The sequence below is a fragment of the Anolis carolinensis genome, chromosome 4 (genome assembly GCF_035594765.1).
Source record: "Anolis carolinensis isolate JA03-04 chromosome 4, rAnoCar3.1.pri, whole genome shotgun sequence".
Taxonomy (NCBI): domain Eukaryota; kingdom Metazoa; phylum Chordata; class Lepidosauria; order Squamata; family Dactyloidae; genus Anolis; species Anolis carolinensis.
In genome coordinates, this window is record NC_085844.1 from 16,705,091 (window position 1) to 16,719,901 (window position 14,811).

The 14,811-nt window shown below is 40.3% G+C and overlaps 1 protein-coding gene across 2 annotated transcripts in view; it reads right to left on the reverse strand.

Annotated features, from left to right (window-relative positions):
- Positions 1-14,811, reverse strand: part of sqle (squalene epoxidase) — a 32,484-nt gene that overhangs the window by 9,637 nt on the left and 8,036 nt on the right. For both annotated transcript variants that reach the window (XM_003219397.4, XM_008108217.3), the window contains exons 3-8: positions 10,235-10,487; positions 8,050-8,230; positions 6,603-6,699; positions 4,288-4,401; positions 3,803-3,974; positions 476-571 (exon numbers count right to left, since the gene is read on the reverse strand). In XM_003219397.4, coding sequence (XP_003219445.1) covers positions 476-571; positions 3,803-3,974; positions 4,288-4,401; positions 6,603-6,699; positions 8,050-8,230; positions 10,235-10,487 — 913 coding nt within the window. The remainder of the gene's footprint in view (positions 1-475; positions 572-3,802; positions 3,975-4,287; positions 4,402-6,602; positions 6,700-8,049; positions 8,231-10,234; positions 10,488-14,811) is intronic.

Here is a 14,811-nt window from a genome sequence, read left to right on the forward strand (position 1 = left end):
GAGGATATGCATCCTTGTGAAGTCAATATAGGTGATGGCAGTGCCAATTTCCACTGTCTTGACCTTAGAGGCCATACTGCCCTAAAGTGGCTGTTGTGGGCAGAATGGCTCCAAAATAACATGCAGAGGCCTTGAACCTTTTTATACAAGAAATCGCTAATCCTACAAGGAATTTCAACTCTCCTTTTAATCTAGGGAAACTTCAAGGTGATGTTCAATGAAGGTTTCAGTGACTGTAAAAGGAGCAGAGAGTGTATGTTTCCCCATCTCTGCTCTGATATTGCAGGAAAAGTGAAATCACACATTACAGACCATGTAGGTTTCATAACTGCATGAATGGTATGGCATGGGAATAATAGTATTCTCGGTTCTTCAAAGAAAAATAATAATAAAAATCCCACTGGACATGCCAAAACCTTTCAAGAAGTTGGTTCTTAAGTCTCCAAATTTTAATGTCCATTTTTGGCTCACAGACCTGCTTTGTTCACAGGTGTAGGAGGCAAGAAGCTTGCAGGCATAGACCTCAAGCGATCATTCTGTACAGCTATTAGGAAAGGTTCCTGCAGATGCTCTGCAAAACAAACAAAGAAACAAAAAAAATTATCTTTTGATCAAGACTCAGAAGATAAACCACCTAGAATAGAGATGGATCTTCCAAATATTGTCAGACTGCAACTCTGATCAGCTCAAGCCAACCTAGCTAACAGTAATGGATATTGGAAACAATAATACAACAGCATTTGGAGGGTCGTACTTTGCCAATACTGATTCAGAGCCACCATTAGCTTCCAATGGCATGAGAGAAGATGGCTTGGTGGCCCATCCCCATATCTCAGGCAAAGCAGAGGTTGATTTCTGGATGAGTATTACCTGAGAATAGTTAATTGGCTTTCTTTCTTTCTAAGTTATTATCCCCTCCCAAATGATATACACCTATGGATAGTATGACTATGACAAATATTTTAAGGCCATATCACAGATAAAGCTATCAAGAAATGTAAAAGGGTGTGTTTGCAACCACACAGAAACAAGAATTGATACAATTTTAAAATGCCAAATTAACATTTTGGAACTGAAGATTCGGATATAAATCCTGTAAATCTATATAAATGAACAAAGACATACATATCATATTTGTCCAGCCTAAATGAAAGTTGTCCCAAACTACAGTTATTCACTGGTTATTTTGCAGGTTTTAGCAGGCAACATACAAGGCAAGAAGCCTTGAAAAGCCAAAAATCAAATTAAGCTGAATGACTTGGTTGGCTCTAAACTAAAATTCTCCCAGAGTCTCATCAAATTAAGTCATTATGCAAAACCACCTAAGTTTTATGCTGCAGTTCTTTACTGCAAACTATCTGAGGTTGACTAAACTGTCCAAGGTCTAACAATGTGTCTGATTATATAAAGCTGTTCTTCAGCTGAAAATTACCTCAGTGAGTTATCCCTGGGATTCTGATAAGTTTATTTAATTAGTGGTATCTTGATTGGTTTCATTATAAAAAAAACATCACCCCTTCCTGAACATCTTTCTGCCTCATTCTTTGATTATTTATTTATTTATTTATTTATTGTGTCAGGAGCAACTTGAGAAACTGCAAGTCACTTTTGGTGTGAGAAAATTGGCCCTTTGTTTTGATGTTTTTACCATCCTTGTGGGTGGCTTCTCTCATGTCCTGCATGGAGCTGGAACTGATAGAGGGAGCTCATCCGCGCTCTCCCCAGGTGGGATTTGAACCTGGCAGTCTTCAGGTCAGCAACCTAACCTTCAAGTCACAAGGCTTTAACTGACTTCGCCACCGGAGGCTTCTTTGATAAATTCATTGAATTGAAAATTGATTTGCTTGTCTGTACCTCACTTGGAATGTGGCCTCATTCATGGATCAAACTGCTGTTCAAAGAGTGAAAAGGGCAAAAGGTCTATTGTCTCCAAATAATATTTAAACTTGTTTATTTCCAAGAAAGGAGTAATTAAAAACATGAGTACTGGCTGTTTATCAATGAGAAATTGAGACCAAGAGTGCTTGGCAGTCTGCCCAACCTCACAATGTTGGAAAATAAAATCACACAACTTTGTCACAAATTGAAGCTGCAGCGCTATCTTGGGTTAAAGAGTGGATCACCTTAGAAAACAAAAAAACTACTAATGCTGAAAGGATATAATTTGAAATTTGGGTGGCACACCTATTCATTATACAGAGAAGAACAAATGGACACTAATTTTAAAGAACATATGATAAGAAATAATCTTTTTAGAACATGGATTAAACAAAGTTTGAAATATATTTCAAAAATCCCAAATCTCAATCTCCTGCTTCCAATATTTTCAAATTCATCAGAGATGGCAACAAAACAAAAATGTGGGTATTCAAGAAGCACATACAGAATTAGATCTACAACTGCAAAGAAAAAACAAACCGATTGCTAGAATCTACAAAGTATTACTAAAAAACACACACACACAGAGGAAGGTCAAGTAAAAGACCACATGATTAAATGGGCACAAAACATTGGGCATAATATTGAAATGAGTACATTGGAATACATGTGGAGAAGGGGGATAATATTCACTCACAACTATGGCCTCCATGAGAATTTTTATAAGATAATGGTATATGACGCCAAAACAACTAGCTAAAATCCAAACTAAGAGAAAGAATATTTGTTGGAAATGTAATGCAGCGGTTGGCTCCTTTTACCATATGTGGTGCCTATGCCCACAAACGAAAAAATATTGGACAAGAATGCACAAAATAAAGAAAAATATATTAAACATCAAAATTATTTAGAGCCAAAATTATTAGAATCTCTCTGTTAGGTTTCATTCATAAAGAAATTTCAAAAGAAGATGAGAGAATTTTTCAACACATGGTATCAGCAGCCAGGATATTATTTGTAAAATATTAGAGACAACAGACAATGTCAACAGTGGAAGAATGAAATATGAAGCTCATGGAACTCTCCAAAATGGACACGCTGTCCAGATGGCTACAGAATCAGGATGCAAATACTTTCAAAAAAGATTGGGAGCTGTTAACCGTTTTGATAAGAAGTTATATGACAAAAAGAATAGATTTTTTTATTATGAAGAGGACAGCAGAGACAGGGAAGAAAGCATTAGTTAGGGATTTATATTTTCCATTTCTCAACATTTCTATCTCCTTGTTTCAAAACACTATATACCTGCTTTTCCATTCTTCAGTTTTAGATTGGAAAATAAATGTTTTCTTTTTTTCTTTCTCTTATCTCTTTTAACATCATAGAAAATTAGACAGCAATGGAAAACCAAGATGTAAGATGTTAAAAATGTCCCTGTTCTATATCCATTCTTATACCTCTCCCCATTCGTTATATATTTGCATTTCAGCAGATAATTCAGCACATAATTCAGCACAGGCCCTTCCCGGTCGTGACTCCTCGGCTGTGGAACACCCTCCCCAGAGATATAAGACAAGCCCCAACCCTTTTGAGTTTTAGAAATGCCTTAAAAACATGGCTATGTGCCCAGGCCTTTGATGAACAATTGATAAAGACAACCTGGACTGATTTATGGCTAAAGCACGAGGATATCAGATGAATGGATTTTAATAGTATGTTTTTATATTTTTATATTGTATTAATTGTTTGCAATGGATTTTATTTACTGTTATGTTTATTTATGTATCGGCATCGAATTGTTGCCAGTTGTCTACGATGCCCTGAGTCCCTTTGGGTGAGAAGGGCGGGATATAAATGTTGGAAATAAATAAATAAATAAATAATTCCACAGTACTGTACTGCCATTTCATGCACATATTCTTACCTGGTAGCTGTGGATAAACTTTCTCAATCATATATTCTTTAAGGTTCTTTGGCATTTCACCTTGAATGTCAACAAGGACCCGGGTTTCGTTAGAAGAAATCTGGTAGACAAGTACTGGACTAGGATTTCCCATAACCAGTTCAGCATAGTTGGCTTTAAACTGAGGTGAATTCTTTAAAAAATGGAAAAAAAATGAAAGGTGCTATACAACTAACTTTTTGCAATCCCCAATCTGCCATATTGAATAGCACTCTGTGACATACTAACACAAAAGCACGTTTTCCTAAGTGTACGTATGTAGACAGCAACAGTGGCTGTTGTGAGGATAAGTAAGTACTATTAGAGCATGTAAAACCTTTCTAAAAATGCCAGAAATATCACCAGTTTAAATAGGACTGCTCTAAAACAGGCATTCCGATTTATCTATCTACTTTAACCACCCAAACTGGAAAATGGTGCAATTATCGATTTAAGGAAATGCTTACCTTCAAAATGCATCCTACAAAATGAGATCGAACTCTAACTTTGCTGGAGACGAAATTTTTCCTAAACTTGGAAAAGAGGCCATCAGCCACAAAAGTAAGAGGTGCGTGGAGCTCCTATAATAAAAAAAATGATTGGAACAACAAAAATAACTGTCAATTAGCACCATGGAGCATGTCTGGAAAATATCCCAGATCAACTAAAGTTTTCTACACTATTTTAAAAGCTTGGTAGCATATTCAAAAGTATGTTTAGAGAAATTTCTGAGCAGCAATTTACCATGTTTACACACACACACACACACACACACACAGAGTAAAACCCCGCTGGTCCAAGCCCCGCTGGTCCGAGCCTCCGTGCAATCCGAGCGGGTGAGCAGGGAGGGCCGCAAAGGCACTCCCCGTTCACCTGCTCGCTGGCTGGCTAGGTGTGTGTGTTGCTAGGTAGATAGCAAGCTACGTAGAAACACGCACGGGGCACCTCCCAAGGGGCGAGCGCCCCATGCGTGTTGCTAGGTAGCTTGCTATCTACCTAGCAACATGCAGAGGGCACCTCCCAAGGGGCGAGCACTCAGTGCGTGTTGCTAGGTAGCTTGCTGTTGACCTAGCAACACACACGGGGCGCCTCCCAAGGGGCGAGCGCCCCGTACATGTTACTAGGTAGCTTGCTATCTACCTAGCAACACGCACGGCTGGCTCCTTCGCCACGCCGGGCGCCGGTGCTGCCGGCCCCCGGTGTGACGAAGGAGCTGAGGCAAGGGTGGGCGGGCAAAGGGGGAGGGCCTTTGCGGCCCTCCCCCTTCACCCACTCGCTAGCTGGCCCAAACACCCGCCGAAGGGAGAAGTTTTCTCTCCGTTCGGCGGGCGCTTGAACCCAGGGAAGCACAAAGCGTGCCGCTTCCCGCTTCCCTGGGTCCAAGCGGCCGCCAAAGGGAGAGGAAACCTTTCCGTTCGGCGGGTGCCTGGACCCAGGGAAGCGCAAAGCATGCCGCTTCCCGCTTCTCTGGGTCCAAGCGCCCGCCAAAAGGAGGGCGCTTGGACCCAGGGAAGCGTGCTTCAAGCTTCTCTAAAGGCCCAAATGCCCGCCGAAGGGAGGAAACGCTTCCCTTCAGCGGGCACCTGGGCCTGGTAATCTGAATTATCCGGGTAAACAGAGATGAGGTCCGCCCGTTTAACTCAAATTACAGAGGTTCTACTGTATATAAATGAATGAAACATGGTATATATATATATACACATATGAGAAGCAGCCCTGACAGAAAAATATTACTATTCTTCCAGTTGCAGTACTGTGAGTCTAAAACCCCAATTCATGCCATTTGTTGCACCGACCCAATGCATCAGGATGGTGACCTTCTGATATATTCTGAGTATATGCATGACTATAATTAAAACTTGCATACCAGTCAGTTAAAATACATGTAGTTCCTGAAAAGGTGACATCCTTTGTCATATATTCATATTGTACTTGATTTTAGGGGCATCAAATCTGATTTCAGTCTAACCTAAAGTTACTAACCCTGCTTGTTGAAAGACTTGCAGAAATCTGAACATGTCTGTCAAGAACACATGCTTATTGACTGTTACAACCAAACGGTGCATTAATTCAAAGATTGCAGCAATAAATAGACCATTGTTTTCTACTAAGGGGCTATTTGGCTACTAAGGGGCTATTTTCTACTAAGGGGCTATCTTCCAAAATCTATTCCATTTATGTACATTTTTAACTAAGCATGATAAAGCTACAATATGAGGAACTGAGACATATTTTGGAAAATGAATTCATACACATTCATAATTTGATCACAGCTGTAAGCCTAAGTGAGGGATGCTATAAAATGGATTTTAATTAATTTGAAGATGAGTAATTCAGTATAAAATATGTAACCCTCATGCTTAATAAATGGTATGCTTATTTAGCAAGACAATAGCATTTAAGCATATCTCTTAACTCTAAGTCTCATGCAAGTAGACAGATAAATAGATAAAACTGAAAACCAACAGTTGTATTGCAATGAGAATGGGCATGGCAATTTAGCAATTTAATTTTTTATCACAGAACTTATTGAGTTAGTTCTGAAAGGTGGCTAAAACAAATGAATAACATGCAGTACTTGGGCAGCCTGCTCCTAGCGGTACTACATAAGGGAGAAAAGAAAGTCAAGGCGCATCTGCAGGAAACTTTGTTTTGATTAGTTAAATTAAATGTTCCTCAGAGAGAAGTCTATTTTAATAAAGTCATATCTTAACCCGGAATAAGACTAGGTCAGGAAAAGATAGAAAATTTGACCAGTTCTCTAGAAAATCTTGAGCTTTACCTTTGTGTCTCCAGTTTCCTTGTCTTTATACAGAACTCCAATAACGCAGTCATCTTCTTCAAGTAACTGTATTACTGTCCCTTCAATGAATTTTGTGCTGTAAAAAAGCACATTTTCAAATAATTATATATGCATATACTCAAAATACTTTGGTTCATATCCCATAATGATATCACTCAAGCAGACCTTGGAGGTGTTACGGACAACACCGGCTCTTTGGCTTAGAAATGGAATTGAGCACCAATCCCCAGAGTTGGCCACAACTAGACTTAATGTCAGGGGAAAACCTTTATCTTTACCTTTACCTACAAGTCTGCCAAGATTACCGTATATACGCGAAGATAAGCCGAATTTTTCAGCCCTTTTTATGAGCTGAAAAAGACTCCCCCGGCTTATAATCGGGTCAAGGTCAAGCCAGCAGCAGTGCCTGGAGGCCGCTGCATGCAATATATAATATATTTATCTCTCATTTTACCCTCCCTTATCTGTTTACTTTTCCAAAGCCTCCCTCACTCTTCACCAAGGGAATGTTTTTAAAGGGGAAAGAAGCCCTTGCAAGTTGGGAAGAATATATATATAGATCCATTAATCTTATAAAAGCATTATCCCCTGAAATATTTGTTAATCTCTGCTACATATATAAAGAGATGTCTAGATAGACATATATGAATACAGGGCTTGCAAATATTGCAGGGGAAATGCACAGAGAGAGAGAGAGAGAGAGAGATTTCTAGATAGTTATAAACATAAATATATAGGGTTTGCAAATATTGCAGGAGGGAAATGCACATATATAGAGAGATTTGCAAATGTTTCAGGGGGAAATGCATTTGTGAAATTAGTATATATAATTATAGATCTATATCTAGCTCTGCATTGTTTATGTAGGCATTGAATGTTTGCCTATTACTATGTTCGAAGCTGGCCCGAGTCCTCATGGGGAAATAGGGCAGGGTAGAAATGAAGTTGTTGTTATTATTATTATTATTATTAAAGTTATTGTTAATAACATATTGTTTTTGTTGACCCTACATTTCCACTTACAAAGCAAGTTTACTGTTTTTCTTTGAAATACGGTAAATATTCAAAAACCTTTAACCTACTGATGCCTCAATATAATTTCATTGGGATCTGTTTTCATTTTGAAATTTACTAGTAGCTGCTGTATTTCCCACCCTTGGCTTATACTCGAGTCAATAAGTTTCCCCAGTTTTTTGTGGTAAAATTAGGTGCCTCGGCTTATATTAGGGTTGTCTTATACTCAAGTATATACGCAAGAAAAACCTCCTTCCGAGTACCAAAATAGTGGCAGAAACCATTACATGATAGTGTACAGAGATTTCTGCCACCATTTTAGCATTCCATGAAGCAGCAGATATCTTGGTCCTATAATACTAACTTGCCACCATCATATTGATGCTCATTATTTTAAGAAAGCCATTCTTACTTGGGTTCTGCCATGGCTGCCTTTCGAAGGCCCATAATGAAACGCCCATGATGAAATGCTTTTCCACTTTGTATTCGGCCATCTGGTGTAGATGGATAAGGAATTTCAACCTCTGTTTTGCTTTGAGGATCATGCACCATGTAACCATTTATTGTGTGGCAGTCGATTCCTTCTACTGCTTCTGCAAAATAAGGATCAGTATCTTGGTAAAAGAAAGGATAAAGAACACAGAAAATATGCATGCTATGATGAAATGGGACTTTACCTATGGGATCCCTGATACTTTAACATTTGGAAAAATGAAAACTTGGGATTATTTGATGAAAAAGAAGAAAAAGAAAAATATACTTGTACCATGATTCATTCTCTCTTTATGTTTGTTTGTTTTGGATACACTGTTTTCATCATATGGTAATATGTTTATGCTTATTATTCTGTGTTGGTATCAAAAATAATATTAAAGTATTTCTATATTTTTTTAAAAAATAAAGAACACGGTTCACAAAGAGACAGATAAAATAGGGCTGACACTCCCATAGATAGTATGAATGTCTTGCTTCAGGGAGCAAAACCTGCACTTAATTTATATAGGAGGTTAACTTATACACAAGTATATACAGTAGTTTATGAGGCAGAATTCATGCAACCAGACAAGTTTCATTTATTAAATTCAATGAAATTGAGAAATTGAATAAGTGGAAAGGCATATAGCTCAATTATGACCTGCTGCAGGTTTATGGCCCTTGGGCTACATTAGACCCCCAAGCTGTTTTAAGATCCCTCCAGGAACTCCCAGTATGTTTTCTACTAGACAGATATTTGAACCACAAACTGAATCCACTTTACTCTATAGTAGGTTTCCTGTCCTTAAAAAAGGGTGTCTTCTGACCCAACAGGAGTCCAGGGAACAAATACAGTGAAATTGCCCCCCTTTCATATATCTAACATTGGGATGGGTTATTTGGGCCCCACTTTTAAAAAACTTTTTTAAAATTGTGAAAATGGCCAATGTGCCCCACACATCTATTGACTACATTCTGTTGATTCACAAAACCTTAATTCCCCTGATCTCACAAATGTATATTGCTTTAAAACAAAGCAGTGAACCTTTCTAGTAATTTCCTCAATCCAGTACTAAGCAATATATGGGAAGTCTGGGATTGGCCCAGAGAAAGGCCTTACACCTACACTGCAATCTAAGAACATCAGTGGATGGTCTGGAAAGTTACAACAAATAATATAGGCTGCACACATATGCTTGAGCCTAAAACTTCAAAAGAGATAGTATTTATCTCATGGGGATTTGGGATTAAGTCAACAAGAGCTGTTTGACAGGGGAATAGAATAGCTCAGAAAGTAGTATACTCTCCTATGAAAATTTTCAGACAGAGGATAGAGGGATAAAAGGTAAAGGTTTCCCCTGACGTTAAGTCCAGTCGTGTCTGACTCTGGGGGTTGGTGCTCATCTCCATTTCTAAGCCGAAGAGCCGGCGTTGTCCATAGACATCTCCAGGTCATGTGGCTAGCATGACTGCATGGAGTGCTGTTACCTTCCCACCGGAGCGGTACCTATTGATCTACTCACATTTGCATGTTTTTGAACTGCTAGGCTGGCAGGAGCTGGGGCTAACAGCAGGCGCTCATTCCACTCCCAGGATTTGAACCTGGGACCTTTTGGTCCACAAGTTCAGCAGCTCAGCGTTTTAACACACTGTGCCACCATGACCTCGGATAGAGGGATACCTATCACAAATAGTTCAAATGCAAATAGCTGGTTGGGCTTAATTGTCCTTTATGTCCTTCATATTCTGTGATTCTATGAACCTTCCGAGTCACATTCTATTTCTTCACTTGTGGACATAGAAGCCTTCCATGATTTGTTGTGTTCTGTGTGTGTGTGTGTCCTTTTTTCTTTCCCCAACATGAATATCAATTAGGAGGAAGAATAGAGGTTAAGTTGTACAGGCAATTCGGACTGTAAGTCAGCCCTCACAAACAACATATAAGTTTTTTAAAAAGTAGAAAGTAGTACCAGGAAAAAAAAGCACACACACACACACACACACACACCCCAAAAAAAGTAGAAATAGAAAAGAGTTCCGATTGTGCACTATATTTTTAAAAGTGAGGCAAAAGGCACAAAATAAATGAATCAAAGATTTCTGCTTTATTGACAGTAACATACCTTCTAGGCCCAGGTCTTTCAGAGCATTACATCCCCCAGGCTGTAACAGTTCTCCAACTATCCTGTCAGGTTCTTTCATATCCCTCTCAATGATGGCCACTTTTCTTCCATCTCTTGCAAGCACTGCTGCCAAAGCAGAACCAAGCACACCAGACCCAACAATGATGATCTCTGGATCATACTGAGAAGAAAGTGTTGAGGCTGTAGCTGTCTCACTTGTAGTCTCAGCTGAGATACTGGCCCCTCTTCTATCCTGGGGAAAGATGATGTCAAAAATAAGTCAAAAGGGTTGTTGTGATGAGCACTAACTCATGTGGATTTATCACATCTTGTGTTATGGTTGAGCCTCATGGCTCTGCTACTGGGAGACGTGGGCGTAAGACTCCTCGAGAGTCAGATACTCTCGAGGAGCGAGAAAGAAAGCGGCTGCGAGATATCTTTGCAGAACCATCTGACGAGGATTCTTTTGAAGGGTTTACTGAGAGAATGGAGGAAGAGATGGTTAGCTCGGAAGAGGATGACATGGAATGGACTCGTGTAAGGGAGGATTTGGGTGCCACTGGCAATGATAGTATGGAAGGCGATTGGGGACCTTCAGGATTAGACCCATGGATAAGCTGGAGGGATGGGACGGGATCCACAGCTGGGGATGCTGTGGGGCGTAGTCAAAGGGTTTCCAGTTCTGATGAGGAAAGTGATGAGGAAAGTGATGAGGAAACGCCCGGGCTAAGGAGGGCAGCTGATAGTGATGAGGACTTGTAACTGGCATAAAATGGGGTTTGGGAGCAATAGCAAATTGCGTTGGGCAAGGTAATCTGGACGAACGCTTGGGATCTGTGTGGGAAGTTTTCCTGAAGACGGGTGTGATTCGTTTGCTGACTACGTAAGTTATCCTGGACATTGGGCTCAGACGGCGGGAGGAATTGTGTGGGGTTTTGTTGTGCAACCTCTGCTTAATCTTAATAGCTTTGACCTTCTGTCGTCTTCTTGACGGACGCCATCTGCTTGTACTGGACATACGGACTGCTTGACTACGGCCTCGGATTCTCCTACCTGTGTTGGAACTGGTGAACTATAAACGTCTGCATCTACCTTACGACCTTCGGAACGGATTGGGACCTCGCTGACTGCTTATGCCCTCGTCTGCTGTGTTTGTATCGGGAATCTGCCTGCTGTGTGGAGGAGTAACCTTTAAAGTTACTCAAACATAGCTTTTGGCAGCAGAGAAGCATCTGCTGCCAATTAGTTGCATTCCTTTGAACTCTTTGTTCACCAGCTTCTGTTTTGTTTATTCCCAGGCTGAAGCAAGCTGTTTTGATTTTACCCGGATTAAACTCCGGTTTAATCCGGTTTATCTTTTGAACGTTTTTCTTGCCTCTTTTTACTTTTAAGGCCAGTGTTTGCCTAGCCCTTGTCTTTTACGGGCATTTTGAGTTCTGTAACTCCAATAAACTCTGTTATCTTTTATCTTGTGGCGTTCTGTCTTTGACATCTTTAGAGGCATTTTCTTCAAATTTAATAACTCAGTTAAAACAATGCCACAAAAGAGCAGCAGACCAAGAGAAGAATCCAAAGAGCATTTTGTTTCATTCCCTCCCTTCTATTTAATACTGCAAAAGACTATCATAGCTATTTTTTACAGATTAATTCATCAGACACAAAGTCCTATCCTTCCATCATAGTAGTTTTCAGACAGTTTTTGTAGTTGGTAATCACTTCAATAGTCATCAAAGGTGCCACAAGATTTAAATGTTTTCCCTGCAACAGACTAAGACAGCTAAATATTGTAGCAGAACACAGGTAACTTTTGAATGTAGCCACCACACACTTAGCCTGGAATTACATATGGCCATGTTATGATCGTGCAACATTTCAAGTTTGTAGACTCAACAGTGTCAGCCAAGGATGTAAAGCGAGACCAATAAAGAACATCATTATGCCACAGCTGAAAAGTAATGTTATTTGTACCTTCTTTTTTTCCCCAAGACTGGGAACAAGGCAGCTTACAAATTCAAATGACAACAATAACAGAAATGAATAACATTCTGATATCACGATCTGAGACGAGGGTTGGAATCTTATTAGGTGTTGGCAGCAGGAGAAAAAAGGCTGCAAATCAGCTGTAATGGAAGAAAGACACTGGAGAAAACCCCTGCACAGAGGTGGTGTTATGTATTTTGTTTGAAGATGCTACACACCCCTAGAAAGTATGCAGTTGCTATAGTAGTGTACCATCAGGATTCCAGACAAATTCTACATAGCAAAAGATAATCAAGGTCATTACACAACTTTAAAAGGACTGGTGGGTTGGGTTTCTGATTTTATGCCTTTCTACTCCTGTTATATTTGGCTCACCATTGTACAGGTAGTTGCTTTTCATGTAATCAAGATCTTGGCCATTACAGTTTGTAAAATGTTGCTGGTATAATTATACACAGGCATGTTTAAAACAACAGTTCAACAGCTCTGAAATTCTACTGGGGGTCTGTTCTAGCTTTACTGGTGTTGCCTTCCTGCCCTCAAGCCATGCTCTCACCATAGGTCAGGTTTAGATTCGCTGGGACTCCACACCTTCTCAGGGTGAGGGACTGATTAAGATGGTCTGCCCCAGGAGGCTCATGGATCCTTGACAGGCGATTCTGCAGAAGCTCTGGCTGACCTCTGGAATGGGGAAATGGCCAGGGGGATGGACACAATTGCTCCAGAACGTCCTCCTCTCACGGAGAAGAGCCAAACCAGACCCTTTGTTTTACAAGGAGTTGGCAGCGATGAAATAAGTGAGACAGAGACTAAAGCAACGTTGGTGGAGAACTAGAAGCGAATCTGACCAAGCACGGACTAGAGCACATTTCAAAGCCTACTCCATGGCAATGAGGGCAGCAGAGAAATTGTTCATTGCTGCCAACATGCTATTATTATGTCCCGTCTGGATTACTGTAACGCGCTATATGTGGAGCTGCCTCTGAAGATGTGCTCGGAAACTTCAGCCGGGTTGCACAATGGGGCTGGCTACAAGGAGCGGACAACCCCCCCCCCCCCCCCCCCCCCGGTTGCAGCAGCTCCACTGGCTGCCAGTCTGTTTCAAGGCACAATTCAAAGTGCTGGTTATGACCTTTAAAGCCCTAGACCAGTGGTTCTCAACCTGTGGGTCCCCAGATGTTTTGGCCTTAAACTCCCAGAAATCCTAAAAGCTGGCAAACTGGCTGGGATTTCTAGGAGTTGCAGGTCAAAATACCTGGAGACCTACAGGTTTATTTATTTACAGTATTTATATTCCGCCCTTCTCACCCCGAAGGGGACCCAGGGCGGATCACATTACACATATAGGCAAACATTCAATGCCTTTTAACATAGAACAAAGACAAGACAAACATGGCTCCGAGCGGGCCTCGAACTCATGACCTCCTGGTCAGAGTGATTCATTGCAGTGACTCATTGCAGCTGCTCTCCAGCCTGCGCCACTGCCCTAGACAGTTCAGGTTCAGGCTATTTGGCTGACTGCATCCCCTTGTACGAACCTGCCCAGGCCCTGAGATTTTCAAGAGAGCCCCTTCTCTCGGTACCACTTCCATCTCAAGCTCTATTGGTGGGAACAAGGGTCTTCCTTCTCAGTGGCTGCCCCTTGACTCTGGAAGTCCCTGCCAAGGGAAGCCAGAATGATCCCCTCCCAGAAGTGCTTTGGGAAGTAGGTTAAAACCTTTTTATTCAGGCAGGCTTTTAAAGAAGAAGGTTTTTAAGATCATCAGGCGCTGCTGTGATTTTGTATGCTATTAATGTTTAATACTGTTTTAATACTTGTATATTTCAAGTTGTATTGCAATGATTTTAGTTGTGAGCCACTTTGAGTCTCCATACGGAGATAAAAAGTGGGATGTAAATAAATATCATAATAATAGCTACAGTAGAGTCTCACTAATCCAAGCCTCGCTTGTCCAAGCCTCTGGATAATCCAAGCCATTTTTGTAGTCAATCTTTCCAATATATCGTGATATTTTGGTGCTAAATTCGTAAATACAGTAATTACAACATAACATTACTGCGTATTGAACTACTTTTTCTGTCAAATTTGTTGTATAACATGAAGTTTTGGTGCTTAATTTGTAAAATCATAACCTAATTTGATGTTTAATAGGCTTTTCCTTGATCAGTCCTTATAATCCAAGATATTCGCTTATCCAAGCTTCTGCTGGCCCGTTTAGCTTGTATTAGTGAGACTCTACTGTATTAGAAAAATACATTGTTCTGTATGAGAACTCCCAGGTGCAACATGGGCTGCCACCAATAAAAATGGAGAATGTAGCAGCAGCTTTAGAAAGCCTTTCACCTGAGACACTGAAGAGCTGTTGCTATAGCAGACAATATACTGGGCTAGTTGGACAAATCGTTTGACATTATAGAAGATACTTTGAAAGAAAAGGAAACAAAAGTAATAGTAAATGCTATGACAGGCTGAGTATACCTTATTGGAAATATTTGGGATCAAATGTGTTTTAGATTTGGAATCTTTGAATTTTTTTAATATCTGCATTTACATAACGAGATATTTTGTAGATGGAGCTCAAATCTAAACATAAAAT